The following is a 26,562-nucleotide window of genomic DNA, read 5'->3' on the forward strand; positions in this document are numbered from 1 at the left end:
AACTGTTGTCATGCGACTACTCACCAATCTCATGCCCTAAAAGGAATATCAAAAAATGGATTTTATTGGAGTTCTCTGGTTTTTTTATGGCTTTTTATCAATTTTTCTAGTTGCAGTCCAAACCATGGTTTGAGGAATCGGTATTGGATCCATATCAATATCGGTGGGACAGCAATATCAAATCCTGACCAATCTCGTATCGATAAATCAGTACGAATAAAGGTAAAAATATGAAAAAATCTAATTTTGATCAATCTGATCGATCAGTTCCATTTATTTTGATCTCTCAGTAGTTTCTAAAAATCCAAAACCAACATCAAATAATAGAAAGTTTAGTTGGTTAAATTTGGATCAATTCGATTGGTTTCGGTCTAGGCAATTAGTCCAGCATCATTTTTGACATCCCTAATGAAATTAATAGAAAAAAAAACTTTACTTTATTACGTTGCTTTTGCGCCAAACATAAGAGCACACAAAAATACCATCCTACCAGACCTGCCTCCATTGCGTCTAAGTTGATGTCTTTGCGTGTCCCTTTCATTGCTGGTGCACGCTTCAGGCCAAAAAAATAATTCATTATTTCCACGTGGCAGTCTTGTACGGGTCTTCCATTAAGAGATACAGAGACCGCTCGAGATCGAAAGCTCGATCACAAACCCAATTCTCCACGTTACTCGTTGGCATTTGCAGCCGCAATTTTTGCCTCGTGGACAAGGTATTTCTGGAAATTGAGCCCTGACAAGAATTATACCTTCGGATATTCTCATGCGAGAATCATAATTGGGGGTTGGGACTTGGGATTTGCCCAGTGAGTGCCCCGTTATCAGAATATACTTTGAGTCCTTTCCCACTCATCCAACATATCTGCCTTTTTTAAAATTAAGAAAAAATAGGTATGCCTGATTGACAAAAAAAGTCCCAGAAGATTGCAAATATTACAGAACTACCATTTTCATGGTGACCGTGTTACCCTTTTTAACTAACTCGGCGATTAATCGGTTGATCCAGTGTTACAGCAACTTGACTCGTGGTTGGCTTTAGAAGGGATGGTGAGGTTGAGATTTGAGTGGGACTCATTCATCACGGGGAAAATTTTGGAAATAGAATGTGGGGGTTGTGTGGGTCACTGGGTCCCATCAAAAAGCATTGTTGGAAAATCATCTTCTCACTTGCCAATCGATTTACTAATGGACATACAACATTTACCAAAACTTTTCCTAGAAAATTTCATTCCCCATTCAATTGGAATTGCCATGAACCCTAGAGATCATGAATGGGTTGGAATTGAAATAGACCGATCCTGACTCAATCAATTCAACTGGAATTTGATCACTCCTTAGTGAGGAAAAGGGGAATTTTATTTTTTGAAATCATGGATCGAAGTTAAGCCAAACTGTCCTACACAGACAATGCCCTCTTGACTAAGGAGTCTGGATAGCAATTAAAATTTTATTGTTTTGATTAATTTGAGAGTCGGTTTTGGTTTCCTTGTGGTACTATTTCTCAAAAGTCAAAATAATAATTTAGTGTTTTAAGGAGATTGAGATAATACAGAACCACATTAGTTGGGGATCCTCAAATTCCTGTGGGTGCAGACAAAATTCTATCTACTCCAACAATAAAGAAATGTAGGTAATAAACATTGAGCGCATTGGATAGTTGGGCTCACAAGGATTGAAAGGATAAACAGCCTTGACTCTTCGTTATTACAACAACCAAAGACGTGCTAAAGCTTCTTCCTGCATAGATTCAAGTATTTATCCTTTGGGAGAATGTTCTCTGTGTCGGGGGTGTAGGCTGCGCCCAAACACATAGTGGTGAGCACAATGACAACTCTACCCCCCTGAGTGGCAGGCCCATGTGTCTGGCGTAGCCTGCACTACGGCACAGAGAACATGAGCCCTTATCCTTTATAAGCAATAGCCTCAGTGGAACTTTGGCACTCAAGAGTGATCGACAACAATAGATAACCTCCACTCCAGATAAAGGGGTCTAGGAAGGGTAATACAAGGAATAAGCAGATAACATAACAGGCCAACCTTATAAGGAAAGTACAAAACTGTCTTAGAAACCCACTCGGTCTGGTACAAACCAACATAGAGCGAAATACATATCAAATCGGCAACCTCTTCAAGGGATATGCCTTTGGCGTTGATGTATGCACTTTTTGGCTTTTTACTGAGTTTTACACTCATTTCGAATGCAAAACAACACGCCAAAGATTTGTCACAGTACATTCTGAATTAGAACTAAGATCAGGCTTCACCAATAACAATAAGTATAACTTTAAATAGAATTGATTGAAGGGAAATGATTCATGTAACCGATCTAATTTAGGTGGAAAAAGGTTTAGTTGAGTTGTATCGATCTAAACCAAAGTTAGACCAATAAGGTGTTCGATCAATTTTGGTTCAATCTAGTCGATATGAATTTCTCAAACGGCCCCTTCTCGGTCTAATATTGGTTTGTTATTAATTTGATTTCAATTTTCCATATATATAAAAATTTGTCTTATAATCGATTATGGTTTGAATAGTAGGTAGATCGGTTTTGGTTTTTTATTCTCAAAATGCCAAAACCAAAACTGACTGGTAAGTTATTTGGTTCGATTTGTTCCTACTTTTTTATTCGATCCAATCAATTTTTTATTTGGGTACCATTTTGACACCCCTAGAATGACTAGAATGAGGCTAAGGTAGTATATCTAATCCATTACAACTCTTTGATTTTGATGGATTGAACTATTATAGGTTCTTCCTATTCTTCTTTTGATGACAATAACAATTGACAGTTTCCCTTCACCGATGATTGAAGAAATAAATTTTACGTCAATGGGTCTTGGTTTCTTGGGAAAGGCATCAGGAAAAGTTGAAAAATGTATTATTATTTTTGAAAAAAGAGAGTTTATATTAATATAGGGGTAGAGGAAATACATTAAATCTGAAGTATTTTTTTTAGTGGTATTATTCTACAAAAGCACAGAAAGGGTCGATGGAAGACTATCTATATAAAAGGATATTATATAAAAAGATATCTGTCAGCACAGCTGTTTATTTCTCGCACATGATGAGAGAAGGAACAGCTGCAGAAAGAGTCTCGTAAGTCTCGAATGTCCTCAATGAAGCACATTACTTTCTATGAGGTCTGTTGAAAATATATTATTAACTTCGTCTAATAGAAAACAAAGTATTTATGACGTTAGATGAGAATACTTTTTCTTTAATCGTGGTGGAATAAAACTTCTTTTCTTTTTTCTTGACTCTGATTTGACGACAAATTTTTTTTTATTTTTTAGGATGAGAAGGACACATTGGTTGAGTGTAGGTTAATAATTTTATAAAATACTACTCATTAAAGTGGATAAATTTATTGCCTAATGGAAGTGATTATTGATTGCTTAGAAGATTCTTAAATTGAGGGTCCTTAGCCATTGGCCCATTGACCCCGATTTAGCCAAAATTCATCAAATATGGATCTTAACGAGTACAGCTCGCTCTCTCGCGAAAAGCCATTTTTAAAAAGAACTCTCTTCTCGTTCATGGATTGAGGCACCACCTAAGCTAAAATTCCACTAAGAAAAAGAAAAGATGTACGGAATAATATTAAAAATGGACGCAACTTCTTCATGGGTTTTTAACCACTAACATGGATCATGTACCTCCAGGTGAACATATATCTTACAATCAATTATATGTTTATTTTGCTTTCATAAGTATCCTTCGTTCTCTTGTAAATGACAAAAAAAAAGACAGGTGATTGGGATTAGAATCCTCTGCAGTATCATCGAGTGTATGATGTACATCCTACGGCACAACAGAGGCCATGTGGCACACATGACCTCTGTTGTGCCGCAGAATGTGCACCGTACATCCAGTGGTACTACAGATGATTTTTATCCCAGGTGATTGCTTGATTTGCTTCACATATACATGCACCTACACATACACGTACGCACAGAGGAACCAAACTCACCACCACGGACCCATAGTCTCAGATCGGTGGGACCAATGGGACACCTAATGGCTTAATGTATTATGTATGGTCGGACGGCCAGGCCAAGTTGTTGTCCACCTTCACATTTTCTATTTACGTCATTTCGCACCCATTTCTGGATCTTTATCACCTCCAGTTGGCTGCCCGGCCCAGTTCCCCAGTTTCTCTAACAAAGAGGGGCTGAAATGACCTCTCTACCCATACCCAAACACTCTGCCCGGGTGGGGTCCACCATCCCCCTATTAGAAGAACTGGGGAACTGGGCCAGTCAGCAAACTGGAGGTGATAATTTTCCCCCATTTCTCCACTTCCAGAATCCAGCCAACGGTAACTTTTACTGGGCCACATGTACACCAGGATTTTAGCACGGCCACGTGGTCCCCATAAAAATAAAAAGTGGTTTTTAGGTTATGTGGGCTCCACACCCTTTAAAAGCAGTTCCCCAAAATCCCTCGAAACAAATTTTTTTTCCGCGGCATGACGTCAGGACTCAAGAGACCCAAGGGTAGGAGGCTATTTTCGTCAACTTATGCATTTCCATGGCAACATTGTAAATATAAGGAAGTGGTCCACTCCGCGCATGGTTTTGAAAGGAAGGAAGGGTATTTTAGTCATTTAACTTTTCGAAATGTGGCGAACTTCCGCCTTAAAAGAAATAAGAAATTCTCTGCTTGGCGTTGCGGCCACGGGACGCGGGAGGAAGAGGGATTCGTTCGTTACGCAACTGACTCACCTCACCTCTGTGTGTGAATGAGAAAAAGAGAAGAATAAAGAAATCAAGAAATTCTGTGAGATCATCTGAACAAGGTGTGAATTAGGCTTCTTCTTGCGATTTTTTGTTTATCAAATAGATTTCTTTTCGAGTTCTACTTCTTGTTAATGGAGCTGCGTGAGTTTTGACTTTATTGTCGGTGGATACTGTGTTTAATCATTTTTTTTTTTTTAAGACAATTTGTGTGTCTGTTTTGTGTTCATCTGGGGTAGGAATCAGAATTTGCAGGTATATTATGAAGTAAATTTTTCATATTTTGGGTGAAGTTTTCCATTTTTTTCAGTATTTAGAATGAAAACTAGACCGACTTAGTGGCATTCAACTACTCCGACTTTGAACCAATAATTTATTATGTTTGCAGATATAAATAAAGTTTTAAGTTCAGGATTCGAAGTTGTTAATACGAATACTCGATACAGAGGAAATTCATAGATCAATCTTTTTTCCCTTAGTAATCCATGTAATTAATTGCTTAGATCATATTCCAATGAAATGAAATTCTTCATTTTATGGGGTTAGAGTACAAGATTACAATCTGATTTTCTTTGCAATTTTCCATTTTTGTTCTTGCAGTGTTCTTCTCCTCTCTACAGATTCCTAAGAAAAAAGTTTTAAACGATGGTGGGTTCATCAGGGGACCCAAAACCTGAATCAACTTGTACCAAGCCTCCTGGAATTCGTTTCTTAGAGTACATAAGGAACTCTGCTATACCATTCAGAACTTACCAGGCAATTGTCTTAATTGTGACATTTTTTTCATATGCTACCTATCATGCTACTCGGAAGACCACAAGCATCGTCAAGAGCACCCTTGACCCTGAATCATCCCAAGTGAGCTTGAGCTTCCAAAGATCTGTCTTAAAAGATGGTTGGGCTCCTTTTGATGGATCAGATGGGTCAGCGATGTTAGGGGAACTAGATGTGGCTTTTCTCGCATTTTATTCGTTCGGAATGTATTTTGCTGGACATTTGGGGGATCGGCTGAATTTAAGGATCCTTTTGACTGTGGGAATGATTGGGACTGGTTTATTTACTTCTCTATTTGGGTTTGGGTATTGGTTTAATATCCATAGTTTCTACTACTACTTGATAATTCAGATGATTGCAGGTCTTTTCCAGTCAACTGGATGGCCTTCAGTGGTTGCAGTAGTTGGGAATTGGTTTGGGAAGAAGAAGCGTGGGTTGATTATGGGTATTTGGAATGCTCATACTTCTGTTGGAAACATAGCAGGATCTCTGATTGCTTCAGCTTTATTGAAGTATGGTTGGGGTTGGTCTTTTGTTGTTCCTGGTCTCCTTATTTCTTTTGTTGGTTTGGTAGTGTTTCTATTGTTACCAGTTACTCCAGCTTCTGTTGGAGCTGGAAAAGAAGATGATGAAGTGCAATCTCCTAAGAAAATTGATGAAGGAGTAATAGAACCTTTGTTAGGATCAGAGTCAGATGTGGTTAAGGATAAACCTGTTGGGTTCATAGAAGCATGGAAAATTCCTGGGGTTGCTCCTTTTGCTCTTTGCCTCTTCTTCTCCAAATTGGTAGCTTATACATTTCTCTATTGGCTTCCATTCTACATTAGCCACACAGGTACCAATTTCTCTCTATTTACTTCTGTTTAGTCTCATTTAAGTTGAGAAAAATGGATTTCCTCATTTGACTTTGCTCTGTTATTAATACTACAGCAATCGATGGTAAGTATATGTCCGATGAAACAGCAGGGGACCTATCTACAATGTTTGATGTTGGAGGGGTGCTTGGTGGGATTCTTGCCGGCCACATTTCTGACCACCTTGATGCCAGAGCCATTACAGCAGCAAGCTTCATGTATTGTGCAATCCCGGCGCTTTTCTTTTACCGGAGCTATGGACATGTATCCTTGTATGTGAACATCATCCTCATGTTCATTACAGGCATGTTTGTCAATGGACCCTATGCCCTTATAACAACAGCAGTGTCTGCTGATTTGGGTACTCACAGTTCATTGAACGGTAACTCACGAGCATTGGCAACAGTCACGGCGATCATAGATGGAACAGGCTCAGTAGGAGCTGCCATTGGACCACTTCTTACTGGATACATTGCTGCAAAGAGTTGGAATGCAGTATTCACAATGTTGATGTTGGCTGCTCTGGTAGCAGGACTTCTTCTCACAAAACTAGTGGTGACTGAGGTGAATGCAAAGATTCAGTATTCAAGGTCTCAATGTAGTAGTATCCTGTCAAGGTCTGAAACTACTACCATGCCTGAAGTGTAGTTTCTTAATTTGTGAAGGATGAAGAGGATGATGTGTGTTGTTTATGCTGTGATCATACAGAATGCATAGATATCTGGTTGATTGTCCCCGATGGCGAGCTAGATGAAAGGGTGGAATGAATTGTTTCATAATCTCTCCTTGTGTTTGAAGATAAGAGAGTGAGTGTCCTTTTCCATGATCAAGATTGCCATCATCGAAGAAGGGTCATCTGGTCCTTATTATGTATCTATATATATATATATATCTGTACATTAAACTTTGTAAGTTTATCAACAGGGTTTGGGGTTTGGCATCCAAAAAAATGGCTAATTTAACATAAGATTGTCCTTCTTTTTCTCTCATCTTTCTAGTTAGCTGGTAGCTAATTTCTTAATTAGAGATAGACGCATATCATCTCCACCCCATCTTGATGGATTAGTTTTTTCCCAATGGTGGAAATTCTTTTAGAGACTCAGCATTCACCCAAAATTTAAACTACACCTTTGGAGAGTGAAGGTATTCCTGTTAGGGTCATTCTGAAAAGATGGTTGGATTTGTATACCTATTGCCCGTTCTGTAAAAACCATCAAGAAACTATTTGGCATATCTTCTTTTCTTGTGAGTTTTCCAAAAGAATTTGGGCTGTTGGACCCTTGCGGTTGAGAACTGAACATTTCTCTCATTCTTCAATTGGATCTATTTTTCTTTATCTTTTTAATTCTCTGTCTTCACACAAACACTAACTTGCATGTGAGTTTTTAATGTGATCTCCATCACTTCCTATTTTATTTGGAAGCACACTTGCAAGTGAGTTTTTATTCCTACTTTATTTAGAAGCACACTTGCAAGTGAGTTTTTAGTGAGTTTTTAGTGTGATCTCCATCACTTTCTACTTTATTTAGAACCACACTTGCAAGTGAGTTTTTAGTGTGATCTCCATCACTTCCTACTTCATCAGGAAGCACAGGAATCCAGTTGTCATTTTGGATATTATACTTAATCTGAAGGTGATTTTGGACAATATTAATCGTTGGATCATGGACTTGAGACTATCCCCATTCAATAATGAGGATATGTACCCTTTGATCAATCATTGTGGTAAATCTAATTGCGCTTTGTCTAATTTTGATATTCCTTATTTAACATATCACATTTTGATCTGTGGAGGATATTCTAACAGCTCCCTAAACACATCATGATGGGCTTATGGGGGTTTTTTTAATTTTTTTTGTTGTGATTGAATTGGATAATATTTTGACAAACAATTCTTTTGGGACTAAAGCTAGAGGCCTTCGTACAGGATCAAAATTTGCATATAGCTTAGAGTGAACTAATATTCATATTTGGAATTCTTGTCAAGCTCTGCATGCAGGACATGATTCTAGCGCCTTTTACAAATCCATGGCCTTGGAACTCCAGTCATATACTCTCACAAATTTCTTATCTAGTTCAAAATAGATTTTTTTTTGTAATGATGTGGATAACATGGTTTGTTCTGTTTTTTTTTTTCCAGAAATTAGCCATTAAGGCAAGTAGTTCTAAGTTATCTGTATCAGTTTCTGGAACCTAAGACGATGTAATCTTCCTCATCTAAGTTTCTTTTCGTTTATCACCACAAAAAAAAAAAATTAACAATTTCATACAATAGAGGGTGGGAGTTAATGATGTATCCAGAGTGATCCTATTTTGCAGTAAGATTTTCTTTTCCCACCACACGAGGCTCCCACCACTTTGGGGTTTGGGAAGAGTCATAATATATGCGGCATTACCCCTACTTTCGCAGAGAAGCTGTTTGGCCCGCCTTTTTACAAGAAACAAATGGAGCACAGTTCAACACAATTAAGGAAAGCATGCAAAGAAAAGATAACTACATCCATCAACCAGGTAGAGGGGACCTATCAAACCAACATAAAGATTCCCCCAACCCCAATGGTAATTAATACTATAAATTTGATGCTTGAAGACCCATTTTGGGACTTCTTTATTTTTTATATCTTTCTGCTTTCCCCACTTTTCTTTTCTGTTCAGTTGCTCTTCTGGTTGTTGTTCTCTAGAATCAACATTGACAAAAATGCAATCAAAGCTGATATCCACAACCAAGGCTGGCTGTTGATAGTTGAGCCATTTCATACAATTCTCTTCAACTGTCCACATGTTGGAGCAAATGCCGCTATCTGATCTCCATGGTGGGGGTATTTGGATAAAGGGCACATGAGTCTCAATATCATTCTCATTAGTGAGAGTTGACAGATGGTTTCTCATTTGAGCACCTGTCGAGGACTTGGAGAGGCTCTTGAATGACCCAGGATCAAAAAAATAGTTGTTTTCATTGTCCGAGAATGCAAAATTGACCCAGAATACATTCCAAGAATGCATACCAAACACAGCCTTAAAGAATCATCACGGCAGCAAGAAGCTTGGTACTTCCACTTCCCTTCTTTCTATGATAGGCAATGATTGTTTTGTGTAGATCCCATTTGGTTAGAAGTGAGGTATAATGAAATGAAAAGAAATTATGGAAAGTTTCAATAAGATGTTTTGATGGAAACAAAGTTAAATGTAAAGTGATGTAAAAACATTTGGCATCCACAACATACAGAGCTTAAGAGGTGAAATACATTTTCAATAGGGCAGGTTAACTCATTAGCTCAGTAGTTCATAAACTAGGTCTTTCGCTTATCCAATTTCTGCTTGATGCCATGAATTGCTGGAAGTAGGAACTCCTTAACTCAGTATCTCCTCAGGGAGTCTAGCGTGTATGTGTACGTGTACATGTGTGTATGCGCGTGTATGATGATATCTTCGTTGAGCAGTGAAGTAAAATTATTTTACAATATTTAGCATACTTTTTATTCTTGGTAATGATTATAACAGTTTCCATTTTATTTTCAATTCACTTTATGCTAGTTCTAATCAAATGTGATTTAGAAACAATTTTGCACATACAAGTGTTTGCAGATCTTAAAAAGTGTATTCTACAGTGAATAGGGGCATGATATTTTGGAGTGTAGTTTTTGTAATTTCCATACTGTCTAAATTGGGCTTTTTGGCATTGGCCTTACGCATATGATGGAGCCCATAATGAATTTTTTTTTGGGTGAATCCATTATGAAAATTTTAGTTTTCATGTTTTTCATGTGACATTTTCAATGATCATAGTGTGAAGAGTTCTCACACTTTGTTTCTTGTTATAAACTGCTATTTAAGTTTCACATTTACATTAAAAATAAAAGTTAGAACAAGTTCTTTAAGTTTTTAATCTATGTAAAATCTTACACTAGCTTGAGCATAAGATATAACACAATACAAAAAGATAAATTATCTTAGCAACTTGAGATATTGAAGAAAACTAAACAGCTAATATCCAGATACATTCTCTCTTCATCCTTTACTTTTCTTTTGTTTTTTTTTAACCCTTTCCCCCTATCTATGTTTGATCTCATAGCATGTTTTTCTTTTCCGGTATGAATTTGAGAATGTTTTATTTTTCTTCGATAAAGTTTTCCTATTTCAATTGCTAGTCTTATTTAACACTTATTTAATTGAATATCAATATTAGTCTGATGATAGGACAACGGAATCTTGGAACTCAAATCCTCCATCTTATTACCAATGTGGCAATGTCTGACTATGAGGAACCAAAATGCCCAAAAACTCAAAGAAAACAAGAGTGAATGTGGGAGCGATACTGATTTAATGGCAAAACTAAATTAATAAGATGGTGAACAATGAAAAGATCCTCTAATATGGTTTTGAAGCTTATAATAAGTCGAAATTTCATGCAACTCCAAGTGGCTTACAAAGTATATTAGTGGTTGGGTTGATTGTTTATTAAAGACTGTTTTTCACCTTTTTATGTGGTCTTTAGAATACTGTCAAGGACCAAATTAACAAATGAGCAACTGCATTGATTAAGATAAAATTTTCAAATTCACATTCACATAGTGGAAACTATGAATAAATTGCTGGTTTTTTATTCTAAACGGACTAATTTTCCATTTACATTAAATTCAACTTTTGGAATTGTGATTCTCTGAGGTACAAATTTGCGTGATGATATGACCATGTGATGGGACATGAGAACCCCATCACAAACTCCCACCCCCTATTGTGGGTCAATATTACCCTCCCCATGCCCATTCGAAGGTACTGATTCCCATGGTTAAGGGATTCTCCCTTAGACCTGGGTGTGGGGAAACTTGGGTCATTTGTTTATTATCTGTTTTTGGTATTAATCCTTCTGATTTCAGATTCAGATCTGAGAATAATATTAATCCTACAATCTGTTACATAAACCAGAGCTGTTTCTCTCTGTTAATCTTCTATTCTGGTTGCTTACCCTAAATCTGTTTCTATCATCACTAAACCCATTTCTATAGCAATCGCATATTTAAGTGAATTCTTGGGCCTGTGAGATCTTCTCTAATAAAGGTTTATTGGATAACAGACTCCATAAAACTACCCCACTAATCATGTTGTAGATATTAGGACAATAATGTGAAGAGGCCAAATAGATCTACTGAATAAATGCAACAATTTGAATTCTGGAAACAGCCTCTCTGCGAAAGCAGGGGTAAGGCTGTGTGCATTATGGCCCTCCCCAGATCCTTTCTCTCGGCATATCCACACTACCATTTCCGTCACGGTATCTCTCTCTCTCCCCCCCACCTCTCTCTTCCATCCTGGCAATTGTCATGCTCTCTCTCTCTCTCTCTCTCTCTCTCTCTCTCTCCAATTCACTGCCCGCTCCAATTCCTCACATAGGAGTGGAAATGACCACCCTACCCCCTGCCCGAACAAACTGCCCAAGGTGGGGTAGGGTGGTCATTTCCACTCCTATGTGAGGAATTGGAGGAAATTGGAGCGGGCAGCGAATTGGAGGTGATAATTATTCCTCCTGGACTACTTCCTCTGCCTCTACTCTCATTTTCCTTTTCCTTTTCCTTTTCCTGCTGCTTTCTCTGTTCTTCTGCTTCTTTCTTCCTTGCTAATCTTTCCTCTTCCCTTGCTTTCTCCTTAGCCACTTGTAGAATAAAATTCTGTGTACTTTACCAAGTAAACCAGGACAAAACAGCCAACTTCAATATGTAGGAAATAAATGAAATAGATATTACCTTAAACTCGTTAACGAAGTCCCAGACCATGCCATAACCAATATGTTGCTTTCCTGTCACATGAGATTGTGTTCTCTCTGCAGGATCATTTGCTACAAGGAAAGAACCACATGTCTCACACAATGCCATCTTTTTCTCCTGTGTATGCTTTAAGACTTTCTCATTCTGTGGTTGTTGAGTCAAGATTGTCTTACAAGATTGTTAGAAGTAACATAACCTCAAAGGTTGTACTGAATCATGGAAGCAAAATGAACATTATATATTAGGCATGACTACAGCAAGGACCCATAAATAAGTGACAATCAGGTAAGTATAGGTTCCAATGAATAAGCAACAATCGGATTAGTTTGGAATGAGTAAGAACATAAGATGAGAAAAAGTAAAAATTACTAATGTGCAGCCTCAGATTAGATTGACTTAATGCTAGAGGTTGTTTTGTTCCAGACTTTAATTCAGCAGTAAATGATCTATTAGCATTACCATGTACATCACTGGTTAACGGGAAATTGTGACCAAGTGGTCACGGGTTCGAGTCTGGAAACAGTCTCTCTGGGAAAGCAGAGGTAAGGCTGCGTACATTATGACCCTCCCCAGACCCTGCAGTGGTGGGAGCCTCGTGCACTGGATACGGCCTTTTTATGTACATCATTGTTTAACAGCCTACAAAATCAATTTGGTCACCTTTAGGTCTCACAAGTGGCTTTGCCCTTCAAAGAACTTTGTCAATAATTGTCATTTCCTAACTAAAAATTTTACCAATGAAATAGGAGACTGCAGTCTTGAGAATGAACACTTCTCAAAAGATCAAAGCTAAAACACAGAAGCTATAGATGACAAAAAACTGAATAGCTCAGTCAAGAGCAACATATGTTCAGGTTAACACAATATTTGCTATGAATACATTCTGACTATTTTTTTAATTAAAATAATAAAATGGATATTTTGAATAAAGTCCAACCTTTGATGTCTTAAAGATATGCATCAACACTATTTATAAGAAGAAATAGATTGCATTGAGAAATAGTGAGTGGTAAGCCCCATGAAATCTACTTGATGCTACCCTTGGGAGGGAATTTTTTTCTCCCTTACATTCTATGATCTCACCCAAAAGCTTTTAGATCAGTTACCTCAAAGGAAAAACCTGCAACAGCCAGAACTCCAAAGGTCTTATTAAGCATAGCATGCACGCCAGTAAGGCAATAACTCATATTGGACACACTCATATTATGTCCAATCCTACACCACATGTATAAAGCATGTAATTTACTCCAATGACTTCTTTCAAAATAAACAAATCCATGGCGATGCATTAAGAAATAATATACCCCATTGCCCATGGTGAATATGAATATGAGGAAAAGAAAGAGTGAATTCAAATACATAGTGACAAATTGACGAATCATGAAACTGAGTTCAACTACAAGAATGTTTTCGGAAACATGCTAAACAGAAGTCTATTACCGAGCACAGACACAAACCTAGATGCACAATTCCATCAGATTCCACAACAACAGTTTTATTACAAAAACAAACAAATAAAATTACTTAATTACCTCCCTTTCAGCTTCTGATCATGAATTCTAGGGCACGGTCCTGCTGCATAATCATAATAAGCACTGGTGAAAAATCCAATTGCCTAAATTGATTTGAAGTGATTTTTTTCCAAAAGCTAGCAGCAAAGTTAAGACGTACCAAGATCACTTCGAGTATTGACAAACAAATCATGAGGACAAAACCAAACCATGTAAAAACCAGACCTCTTCAGTAAGATTCCACTTCTCTCTCAATCCCCAGCTGGCCCCTCCTCTAACTCCGACCCTTCTACTCTATCCAACTCTGTTCATCCTGGCTCTCCCCCCCCCCCCCTTCCCTAGCCTGACCAACTTAAACCCTTTTAACCAAAACTACCCAGACTCTCGGGTTTCTCCAAATGATCCACCTCCCAACCCAAACCCGATAGTCCTTCCTTCTTTACCTGATTTGGTCTCTTCTCGCCCATGCACCCTTATCACTGCTATTTCTTCTCTTCCATCTCCCAACCCCTCTCCCTATGCTTTACACTCTTATAATCGAAAGCACAGGAGCTCTTCCCAAGCTCGGAGACCCTTCCCCAGCCCCCTTGGGCTTGAGTTGCACCCTACCTGATCTTCCAATGAATCATGGTGGTTTTCAAAACACCCCTTCAAAGCACACCATCGTTCGCTCTCACATCAAGCTCCTTCGTGCTAGCTTCTGTTACCTATTAGAAACTCACACTAAAGAGCCAAAGGCCTAAAAATTCTCCATTCCATTGCCCCTATCTGGTTTCTATTATCCAATTACTCTTCTCATCCTAATGGCCGTATTTGGGTAATTTGGGACCCCTCAAAAATCACTATCATTTTCCTCTCCTCTCAGTTTCTTCATCTCAACTTCTCGGATTGCCACGGCCACTCCGATTTCCTTTTCATTGTTATTTATGCCTCCAACAGCCCTGTTGAAAGAATTTCCCTTTGGAATGATCTTTGGTCTTTAGCTGGCCAAATTGATTCCCTCTCGTGGAGATTGCGAAGCAACTTCAATGTAGTTCTCTATGATCGTGAGAAGCAAGGAGGAGATCATTTGGACTTAGATTTTGTGGATGCTTTTAATTGTTGCATTGAGGACATTGGGGTTAGTGATCTCAGATGGTCGGGTCCTAAATTCTCCTGGAACAACAAAGGGGCTGGTAACTCCCGTATTGCTTACAAACTTAACAGAGTGATGGAAAATGAAGCTTGGCTCTTGTAAGGATCTGCCACGAAAGAGCGATGTCTCACTGGGTTTTTTCCTTCCAGAAATGGTCCTCCCTTTGAGGACTAGGGTAAAGAGGGGGTTTCTATAAAGAAAGGGTTGCACAATCATTGGGGGTTTGGGATCATGCAATATATAAAATGGAGTCGCCACCTAGGATTAGAGCCTAGGACCCGATCGGTGTAGCCCTATAAAGGGCTACATGATTCCATATGGTCTGCTCAGATAAGCTGTCAGGTTACGAGAGTGGGAAGCTGTTAGGCACCCACCTCGCCCGGTTGAACCGATCTTTCCACTAGATGCTTGATTTTGAATGTTCTCCCATGATGACTTAATTTATACTAACATGTATGATAATAAATATATAAATAATGATTAAAAAAAACTGCAAAAATAGCGAAAATATGCTTAAACGGTCTGCATTATGCCAAAATAAATTACCAGAATAAAAATGTGTACCTGATGGTAAAATCTACCAAAAACACGAAAAAATGTGCAATGGGTCACCACCCGGCTCAAGTGGAGATGGACAGACTACCTGACTCTCTCTTTTCGAGTAGAATAACGGCTTATCAAAAATATGTTGCTAGGGCTTTCTAGACTCCGGTAAGGCTTCCGCGCTGTATTGCCGAATCACCTACAGGGTTTCCTGGACCCCGGCAGGGTTTCCACGCCTTATCACCAATAGGGCCCTCGAGAGCTAAAACAAACGGAAACTAAAGCCTAAAAAAAGAACGAACTTCTCTAGGGACCAAAACCTCCCTCTTTTTCTCTCTCTAAATTTCCAGATTTCAAGGACTTCTCAGGATTTTCCAGAGCTCCTCTGGACTCTCCAAACTGTCAAACTGTGTTTTTTAAAGGAAGAGGGGCCCTCTATCCAGGAAAACTGGGTGGAGTCAACCCAAGTTGGGTGGCGCCATCCAACCTTAGGCGGCTCCGCCCAGCCTAGGGTAGTGCCATCCAGCTCCCAGCAGGCCATTGACCTTCCGGGCAGTGCCACTGGGCTCCGGGCGATGCCACCGATCCTCAGAGCGGCGCTGTCGACTTTCTACGGTTTTTCATTCAAATTCTGGGAGACGCCAACCGGGTCTGGATCGGTACGGTCATTTTTTCTTGTGTCTGGGTTTTTTATCATGGGTTTATGGGTGACCTGAGAGAGTCATCATCTGTCCCTTAGCGCTGATTTGGTTTGATTTCTATTTCAATTTCATGGGGTGATTTCTATTTCAGAAATTGTTTGGTTTGACTTTTGCACCTTATTTCAATGAAATAGAAATCAGCTAGAATAGAAATTCTGAAATAGGTAACGAGTCCTTTCAATTTCAAAATTGAAATCACATTCCATCCTATTTCGCGCTGCTCTTTAATGATATGGGCAAGTCTTTTAATCCCTCTTCCTCTCTCTGGTTATAATTACAAGTCCCATGGCGACAACCTCGCCTGCTACTACTTCAAAGTCTTCCAATCAATCATTCCGCACCACCACCTCTACACCAATCTCACTCATTCTTCAAAATAGTAGGTTCTCTTCCTTTTCTCTTCTCCCAAAATTTCTCAAATGCGAGTTTGAATCGTCCTTCCTTCCGATCCTTACTTTCACTTTCGTCTTCATCTTCATTGTCTATAGGTCTGTCTTCAAGACTGGTGGCTAATTAAGGCTGATCATGACTTCCATGGAAGAAGATTAGCTGTTGGAGAGATCGCTTCCAGAGAGTAAGTTTCCTTTCCATTTCTAGGGTTTGCCTTCTCTCTCTCATCCTTAAAGTTATAATAAATTTTATTTTCACTAGGTAGTTCATTCAGAATCATAGGGGAAAATTACGAAAGACAAAAAGTAATGGTACAGCCATATTGGTTATTAGGTGATCAGAACTAAATCAAGAGAATGAGCTTGGAAAAAGAAAGGGTTTAGTATATTTGAGTTTACTATGAAATTTCAGTAATAGGTTCAGATAATTAGTGAAACATAACCGAAAGCTCCACATTGCAAGTATTGTCTCAGCCTCTCAAGGGTAGGGCGAGCATTGTTTTAAGTTTTCTGTAATTTGTGTATTTTACATGGAAGAGTATCCTACAACGACTCCACATTTGGACCCATTTGATGAACTTTGGTCCTTGTTAATGCTGCTACTATTCAAGTATGTTGAAGATTATCGAGCTACAGCAGGGGGGAGTCAATCTTGATCAGAATATTACATCTGGTTGAGATTGGCTCCTCATACTTGTTTCCTTTTCTTATTCTAAGAGTTAGGAGTTGTCCTCTAAGAGTTAGGAGTTGTCCTAATTCTAGTAGGACTGTTTAGTCCTAGTTTATTTATGTTTTTATCTTGATTCCTATTGTAATTAGGAGTAGGTAGATTAGTTTCTGTTTTATTCATATTGTAACTAGGATTCCTAACTTAGTTAGGAATCCCCCTCTTATTTGGAATTTCAATATATAAATAAAGCATGGGTGAGGGAGACTGTCAAGTTCGATCACTCTCTTGACAGTTCTCCTCTCTTCTCCACCTCTTCTTCTTCTCATTCCATTCTCGGTTCTGGTTTCTTCATAGTTTCTGCTGTTGCATGGTATCAGAGCTGCAGAAATAAATTGTGCTGAAGTGATTCCTGGTTTTGAAGGTCTTCTCAAGCTTCTTTTAAAGGGGGTGCAGCACCCTATGCTGCATACTGTTACAGATTAAACCCTAGATGGTTGAAAACTACGGTTTTACTTCTTATCAAGGTCGATTGGAGAACAAGATTATCCTACGGGTGCTGCTAATCCTTCCATTAGTAGATTTACATTGAAGATTACAGCCTTTTCTCTTCAAGGTTTTCTGTCTACTACCTGTGGTATTTTATATTAAGCATCCTCCATTGATTCTACTTCTCCAATCAATCCTACATCAACCTAAGGTGCTGCTGATTCAATCATAGCCATCTCCAGATCTCAGGTTATCTTCTCTACTGGTTATTTAAGGTAGGTAAACCCTACTACTTGAATTTGGGTGATTATACTTCTTCCCTGCTGCTGTGATCATTCTGGGTTATTGTTTAGACCCTATTCTGGGTCTGCTTCAGAGCCGATTGCTACCTCTGCTACTGATTCTCCAAAACTTGATTGAGAGTTTGGATCTCTAGCCCAAATACATACCTGCTGCTGTTCTGGTTTTGGTTATTCAAACCCTAATTTGGTTCTAATAAGGAACCAATTGTTACCAATGTTGCTGTTATCTCTTGTAGATTCAATTTCATCGAAGTTTGGGTTCTTTTAAACCCTAAATTTATTACTGCTGCTGCTGTCAGTCACAATCTTCATTATGGCTGATCCTAAACCATCTACGGACAATGTCCAAGTTAAGATAACTACCATTAAACTCTCCGGAGTTTCAAATTATCTACTATGGGCCCAGGCAGTACAAGCCTACATCCATGCCAAAGGAAAACTGAAATACATTACTGATGATCCACCTAATCAGGATCATGCTACAATCACAGCATATGCTGAATGGATGCGTGAAAATTCTGTTACCAAGATATGGTTATGGAACAGTGTTGAACCTGCTATTGCATCAAATGTTATGTTTCATACACTTGTTAAAGATGTCTGGAATGATCTGCGAGAAAGCTTCTCTCAAGAAAGGAATATCCCCTGCATGTATGATCTCTACGAGAAACTCTTTAATTTCCAACAGAGAGATAAAACCTTAAATGAATATTTTGCTAGTTATTAAGGGATGGTTGAAGAACTCCAGATACATCAACCCTTAACTACTGATCTAGAACAATTGAAACAACAAAGAGCTGAGTTCCATGTTGCCAAGCTCCTAGCTGGACTACATCCTGACTATCAGTCTGTAAAGAGTCATCTACTTACAGGGGAGAAAGTACCCTCTCTAAATGAAATTTTCTCTCGTATTAATTGTCTGGTTACTACATCTAAAACTGATAATACACCTAAGGAGAACTCAGCCTTTATTGCAAGTCGTGAACGAGGACATGGGCCTGGTCAATTTAGAGGCCATGGCCATGGCACTGGTAGACCTGGTACTGGTCATTCTGTGGTTGACAAATCTTCTCTCCAATGTTCTTATTGTGGTAAGGCAAATCATATTGTGGATCATGGTTTAAAGAATCGACCGATACGATACGGACCAATATGTATCGGTATCGGTCGATGCCGATATGATACATACCGATACATGTCTTTTTTTAGCAAACTAGTATGTCTCGATTGGTATCGTATTGTATTAGCCGATACGTAACGATACTTACGCTACGCACGTTAAATGTTCTGTGAGAGTATTGGTATGTATCGGCCGATACGGCTCGATACCAACCGATACACGTTGATACGGCCATTAAAGACTCATGTGACCATCAAAATAAGATTTTGTTTTTGAGATCAGAGATTGCTAGAGATTTCATAGAAAAAAGATATTTCATAGAAAAAGGTAGGTTTTAGAAAAACTTGATCTTTGTGTTTAAATCATGGTTTTTAGTCCTATTTTTTGCTATAAATCAATAAATTTAGATAAAACTAAGTTTATTGATACATCAAACTTGATCATTGCAAGGATTTGTACTCAAATCGATGAAAGTCTCTTGTCTCATTATGCATTGTTATCCATTTTAATGTTTATGCATTATACATGTTATATATTGCCTTTGCCTCCAAAAGTATATTTCCATGTGTATATTGATCATTTCCATGTATATTTGTAGCACACAATATGTATCCCTGAAACAATACGATACGTCTCTTAAAATTACCCTTTCGATACGATACCTGATACCGATACTTTAAACCTTGTTGTGGATACTTGTTGGGCCAAGCATGGAAAACCTGATTGGGCAAATGAACTAGCAAATGCTAATGTTGTCGTAACTGACTCTACAACTGAGAAACCCACTGGTGATATGAATCAGAGTTCCAATACTTCATCTTCCGTCTCTCGGGATGATTATAATCAGCTAGTCAAATGCCTCCAACATCTTGAAGCTGCCTCTGCTTCCACTTCTACTACCACATTAGCATATAAAGGTAACAATGTTTTTTATCGTTCCTCTGATTCATGGCTTATTGATTCCGGAGCTTCATGTAATATGATTGGTAAGTCAAGTTTATTTTCTACCATAACTCCTGTTCAAACCTCCTCTAATGTCATCCTTGCTAATGGATCCTCTACTCAGGTAGCTGGTCATGGGACTCTCTCCCACATTTGCCATGACCTTCTCTTCTGTCCTTCATGTTCCTAAATTACCTTTAAATCATTTATTTGTCAGTCAAATTACTAAGTCCCATAATTGTTCTGTAACTTTTTATCCTTCCTATTGTGTTTTTCAGGATCTTCAGACAAGGAAGATGATTGGTGGAGGGCTTGAACGCGATGGACTGTATTACCTGGATGGCACTAGACCTTCCACTGCTGCTACATCTACTACCATACCATCCCCCATGTAATGGCATCTACGCCTTGATCATCCATCCCTACCTAAACTCAAATTAATGGTTCCTAGTTGCAAGTCCACATCTCATCTTGAATGTGAAGCTTGTGAACTAGGCAAACATTATCGTGCCTCTTTTCCTACCCGTACTTTACCTAGAAGTTTTTCATTATTTTCTTTAGTTCATTCTGACATTTGGGGTCCGTGTCGAGTCCATAATCGGTTAGGTTTTTCTTATTTTGTTAGTTTTATGGACGATTATTCTCGATCCATTTAGGTTTATTTGTTAAAAGACAGGACTCAATTTTCTACTGTATTTAAACAATTTTATCAAGAAATAAAGAATCAATTTGCTACATCTATAAAAAAATTTCGTTCCGATAATGCCCTTGAGTACACTCAAACTGAAATTTCTGATTTTTGCCTCCTCCACGGTATTATTCACCACACTAGCTGCTCTTACACTCCACAACAAAAATGGTATGGCTGGACGCAAAAATCGACACTTGTTAGAGGTTGCCCGATCCATTATGCTTCACATAAATGTTCCTAAACGTTTTTTATGTGATGCTGTCCTCACCACTTGTTATCTTATTAATCGTATGTCATCCTCGGTTTTACATAATAAAACTCCTTTTTCCTTTCTTCATCCTGGTCATCCTTTATTTTCTTCTCCACCACGTGTGATGCAGGTTCATCATAGAAATTGGCTTATTTCTTTAGAAATAGGTCTAGGGTTGGGTTATATACATGTTGGGCCTTTGTTTCCAAGGGTTTTCTATGTATTAGGCCACTTTTATGGGCCTAAAATATGGGTATATAGGTTGCATACGGGATTAGCCCCATACTTAATTTATTTTTATGTTTTTTAATTGAACCGGTTCAAATTGGTTGCATCCAATTGATTCAATTTAAGTGATAATGTGACTTGGTTAAGTGGTCATGTGACAACTTAAGTGGTCATGTGATGTAAGTTGGGCTGGATTAGGACTCTATAAGTCCAGCCATGTTTTAAGTCTATTTCCTTTAGTATTCTAGTTTCCTAGTCAGTTTAAGTTACCTAATAGGTTAGGGATAGGGTTAGGCCATTCCTTTTTAGTGTCTAAGTCTATTTTTAAGTCTTCTATATAAGTTTGTAAGGGAGGCCAGCATTAAATACGAATTTGATTAATAAAAATTAGCTTTATGCTTGCTGCCATTGCTGCTGCTCTTTGTGAGTGTATATCCTTGTGGATCTCAAGGTGGTGAAGGGTAGGTGGACTCCTGCGACTCCTTGCATTGTGAAGATCGGGAGGCTCTTTCAAATCATCAAGCTGCTGCCATTGTTCCTGCAATACAGTGAGTTTGAACCTGTTTTCTTATTTTAAACCTTCTTCTAGCATCCTTCATCTTCCCTTAGATCTAATCTACATTCCCCTTCATCCATCAAGCCCTAATCTCCATTCAAATTGCAACTCCTACCTCAACTAGGACTCCCTCATAACTCCAGATTTAGCCATCAATTTCGAACCCTACTTCCAGCCTATATCACCCACATCTCTCCCTACACTCGACCTTAAACCTAGCCCTTAGTCTCCACTACAACCCCTCCATTCCCCCACTCCATTAAACCTAAAACCTACAACTCGATTCTTCTCAGGATTGCAGAATTTCAAAACTCATCCAAACCCTAACCTTTTTATACCATATTGACCCCCTAGACCTGCCCATTAATACCCTATAAAACCCTTTCCCAATATCCAACCCTAATCCTAGGAATTGACCTAAATCCTAGTGCTGTCCATTCGAACCAGCAGCCCCTTTTGTTATTTGATCCTGTTGTTTGGCTCCTAGTAGGTCTCCTACCTATCTAGGACTACATTAATGTGTTTTTGATTGTGTGTTTTGTGCACATCCTTCCATCGATAAACAATCTCCTCAGTCGTTTGTTTCTTGGTTACTCTCGTACTCACAAAGGGTATAAATGCTTTGATCTCATCTCTAATAAACAATTTATTAGTGCTGATGTTACCTTTTTTGAAAATACCCCTTTCTTTTCTTCTACTCCTATTCCATCCACTGCGTATAATGAAGATCTTCTAGGTCCACCACTACTTGTCATTGTTCCCCTCTCTCAACCAATACAAGTTTATCGCCGCTGTCCACCACCGACCATACCCTCAACCGCTACTCCTGTACCGACTTCCATTATTCCACCAACTGTCCTTGATCAAAACCCAATTGTTCCGGCTTTGCCTACTACTATAGCAGACGCTGATCAGCCCACCACTCAATTTGACTCTGATGTTGAAGGTTCCAACGATTTACCCATTGTTGTTCGTTAAGGTACTCGCATTTGTATTCACAAACCCCACAAATCCTTAATTGTTTATCCTATTGAGCAGTATGTTTCCATTTCTCATCTTCCTTCCCAATATCACCCACTTGCTTTTGCTTTATCGACTAACTTTATACCTCACACCCACCATGAGGCATTCTCTCACCATGGTTGGAAGGTTGTTATGGACACCGAGATGGATGCTTTATTATCTCGAAATACTTGAACTCTGGTTTCTTTACCAACTAGGAAGGATGTTGTTAAGTGTCGGTGGGTTTATACTATTAAATACAATTCGAATGGTTCTGTTGAGCAACTGAAGGCCTGCTTGGTTGCTAAAGGCTATACTCAAACATATGGTGTGGATTACTTTGAGACATTCTCTCCAGTTGCTCGTCTGAACTCCGTTCGGATCCTTATTTCTCTGGCAGTTAATTTTGATTGGCCCTTATCAGATGGATATCAAAAATGTTTTTCTCTATGGTGATCTTCAAGAAGAGGTTTATATGGAGCAACCTCCGAGGAATTTTGCTCAGGAGGAGAATTCTACCAAGGTTTGCAAACTTCGTAAGGCAATCTATGGGTTGAAACAATCCCCACGAGCGTGGTTTGATAAGTTCAGCTCTATTGTCACTAAGGTTGGGTTCTCTCAGTGCTATTCTGATCATTTTGTTTTTGTTCGTCGTCAAGGTTCGAAAATGGTGGCGATGGTGGTCTATGTAGATGATATTATTATATCTGGCAATGATAATTCTAGTATAACTCAAGTTAAAGCATTTCTTCATCAACATTTCCAGATGAAAGACTTTGGTGTTCTCAAATATTTTCTTGGTATTGAAGTGTTGCGAAGCAAGAAAGATGTCCGTTTATACGGAAATATGTTCTTGATCTTCTAACTGTTACTAGAATGCTTGCTTCCAAACCTGTAGATACACCCATGGATCCTCATCAAAAACTTGGGTCCGTGGAGAGTAGAGATTTTTCCGATGTTCGTAGGTATAGATGATTAGTTGGGAAACTTATTTATCTTACTGTCACTCGCTCTGATATATCCTTTTCCGTTGGAGTCATTAGTCAGTTCATGAAACATCCAAAGAAAATTCACTGGGATGTTGTTTGTCGTGTATTGCGATATCTAAAGGGTGCTCCTTGTAAGGGTCTTATTTCTCAACCTAACCGATATGCTAATCTGGTTGGGTTTTCTGATGCTGATTGGGTTGGTGATGATAATGATAAGCGTTCCACTACTGGTTATTGTACATTTGTGAGTGGTAATCTAGTCACCTGGAAAAGCAAGAAGCAAACTACTATTGCTCGATCGAGCGATGGCACATACTACAACTGAGTTGATGTGGGTAAAATCATTGCTTGCAGATGTTTTGTGACAATCAAGCCACTATTTATGTTGCAAGTAATCCAGTATTCCATGAGAGGGTTAAACACATTGAGGTTGATTGTCACTTCGTTCGGGATGCTGTTATGAAGAAATTGGTTTTTATTCCCTTTGTTTCTACTACTAATCAACTTGATGACACGTTTACTAAGCCACTGTTTGGACTTGCATTTCGCAAAAGTTGTTCCAAGCTGGGCTTAGGTGATTTGTATGCTCCAGCTTCAGCGAAAGTGTTGAAGATTATTGAGCTATAGCAGGGGGAGCCAATCTCAAGCAGAATATTACATCTGGTCGAGATTGGCTCCTCATATTTGTTTCTATTTCTTAATCTAAGAGTTAGAAGTTGTCCTAGTCCTAGTAGGACTGTTCAGTCCTAGTTTATTTATGTTTTAATCTTGATTCCTATTGTAATTAGGAGCAAGGTTTAAGATTTCACGATATATCGGTATCTCGGGCCTACCGAGATATCCGAAATATTACAAAATTTCGCCAAAATATTGCATTTTTTCTGCAATATTTCGGCAGTCCATCTCGATAGGTTTTTGGCCATATCTAGGCCTGATACTTCATGGACACCCTTATTTAAGCTAAATAAACACATTTAAACCTTCATATTGCAAAAAAATGAACTCAAAGTGATGTTTTGGGCTTACACCCTTGATTGACAGTATACGATCGCCGGCCCTAATGTATAAATAGTTAAATACACATTGATTAGGCAGTCAAAGACATAAAAGAAATTTAAACAAACTAATTATAACTCATAAGACATAATTCATAAATCATATTCTCATAAACTCCATAATAATCAATGACTCAATACTCAATAGCTCAATACTTTAATAGGCAATACACAAAGTCACAAGTTCACAAATCACAACTTACAACTTACAAGAGTGCAAAACTCAAAAGACTCACAAGTCACAAGTGCTAATAATAATTGTTGTGCCTTCCTGGATCAACCCCACTCATGCCCCGCTAGAGTCGATGTCCATTGCTCTCTGTTTGAAGGACATATGTGGGCCACGGTATAGTTTCGAAGAAGAAACGAGTGTAGTCATCCACAACTGTCATGTAAATGGAGTCATCAACATATTGTAGGTAACCTATCCTAGGATATGGGTTAGGGTTACCAATCGGTCCAGCCTGGGAAGAAGATGATCCAATATGATATGATGTCGGCAGAAGCGGCGTTGGCACTGGTTGCATGTATGGCTGGTGAGGTCGGCAGCTAGGGTATGCAAAGATGTCATCCACAAAAGATGATCCAGTATGTCCCTGGGACTAGGACTGGGAGTCATAGTCCCCTACCCCACTAAACTGCCCATATCCATATCCATATTCATATCCATATCCACCGTGAGGTTGTAATGCACTATAATCCGATGACAATGGAGTGGTATGTGCGTCAAAAGATGGGGCACGTCAATGCTCAGTCGATCCTCCCTCCCTATCACCCATACTCAAACAGCCAACAGAGCTAGATAAGTCATCAATGTCCATATAATCAGCTTGTAACTGTGTTTGTCAACCCCTACGCTTCCTACTGTATGGTTGTATGGGGGCTTGTGAGGGTGCGGGTGCGGGTGCGGGGTCACGTACATCGTGGTCCGTAACCTGTGTGGCATGATCAAATTGTGTCTCTCCAGTGAATCGGACTGGCTCTACAGGCATCGTATCCTCACCTACCACATAACGCTCTTGCATTCCAGCAAATGCTTCATCACCACCACCACCACCATCATCATCACCTGAGGACCTAGACCAGTCATCATCATCAGCAACATTGCCACCAATGGGCTGGAATGGTATGGATGATGCTTCCCGTGCATGTATCTGACCCTCGTCAGCCATATTATCATCCACATCGGCACCAATCTCAGAAGCTATTACGGGGTCTGGCCTACCTCCCTCCTGATCCAACACCGGCTCACCTCTATCCCTCACCCAATCCACAATAGGGTCCTCATCGTCTGAGTCAACTTGAAAGATGTCGGTGAGGTCAATAGTGCCCCTTTGTCCCTCATGTCCCATGCGTATGTGTTGTAGTTTCAGCCTCAAGTTATAGTGCACATACACCATGTCAAATAGACGTTAGGACCCCAATCTGTTGCGCCTCTTGGAGTGGATGAGCGCAAAGGTACTCCAGTTCCTCTCACAACCAGATGCGGAACACGTTTGGGCAAGGACCTTGATTGCTATTCTCCTTAAATTCTCAACCGATTCCCCATACAACACCCACCATTCAGCTGCATTACAAGTTTACAACAAAAAAAGACATGTGTCAAATGTTGTTTTAAGTTTCAACTTTCAATACATATGTAATTTAAAAGAATTAGATATTGAATTGAGTACCCGCATGGCAGCATCACCGCGTGCTCTGCCTTGTATTGCAGCATCGATTCCAAAACTTCCTAATGCATCCTTAAACATCTTCATCTACACCCATGTGGAGAATTAGTAATTACTTATTACTAATTAGTAATTACTACTTACTAATTATATTCCAAATGAATTCTAAGACTCACCTCATTGTTGCAAATAAC

At 39.0% G+C, this 26,562-nt stretch overlaps 2 protein-coding genes across 2 annotated transcripts; one reads left to right on the forward strand and one right to left on the reverse strand.

Moving 5' to 3' along the window:
- Nucleotides 1-5,139: 5,139 nt before the first annotated feature.
- On the forward strand, nt 5,140-7,224 carry LOC122649162 (putative glycerol-3-phosphate transporter 1). Its single transcript, XM_043842536.1, has 3 exons — nt 5,140-5,191; nt 5,364-6,347; nt 6,443-7,224. Exons 2-3 carry the CDS (start codon nt 5,384-5,386, stop codon nt 7,012-7,014), a joined length of 1,536 nt encoding a protein of 511 aa, XP_043698471.1. The 5' UTR covers nt 5,140-5,191; nt 5,364-5,383; the 3' UTR covers nt 7,015-7,224.
- A 3,633-nt stretch (nt 7,225-10,857) lies between these two features.
- On the reverse strand, nt 10,858-13,437 carry LOC122653930 (luc7-like protein 3). The gene is made up of 5 exons (XM_043847898.1): nt 13,433-13,437; nt 13,235-13,343; nt 12,108-12,296; nt 11,900-12,032; nt 10,858-10,895 (listed from the first exon to the last, which is right to left on the reverse strand). Exons 1-5 carry the CDS (start codon nt 13,435-13,437, stop codon nt 10,858-10,860), a joined length of 474 nt encoding a protein of 157 aa, XP_043703833.1.
- Nucleotides 13,438-26,562: the final 13,125 nt, after the last annotated feature.

Source organism: Telopea speciosissima, chromosome 1 (assembly GCF_018873765.1).
Source record: "Telopea speciosissima isolate NSW1024214 ecotype Mountain lineage chromosome 1, Tspe_v1, whole genome shotgun sequence".
Taxonomy (NCBI): Eukaryota; Viridiplantae; Streptophyta; class Magnoliopsida; order Proteales; family Proteaceae; genus Telopea; species Telopea speciosissima.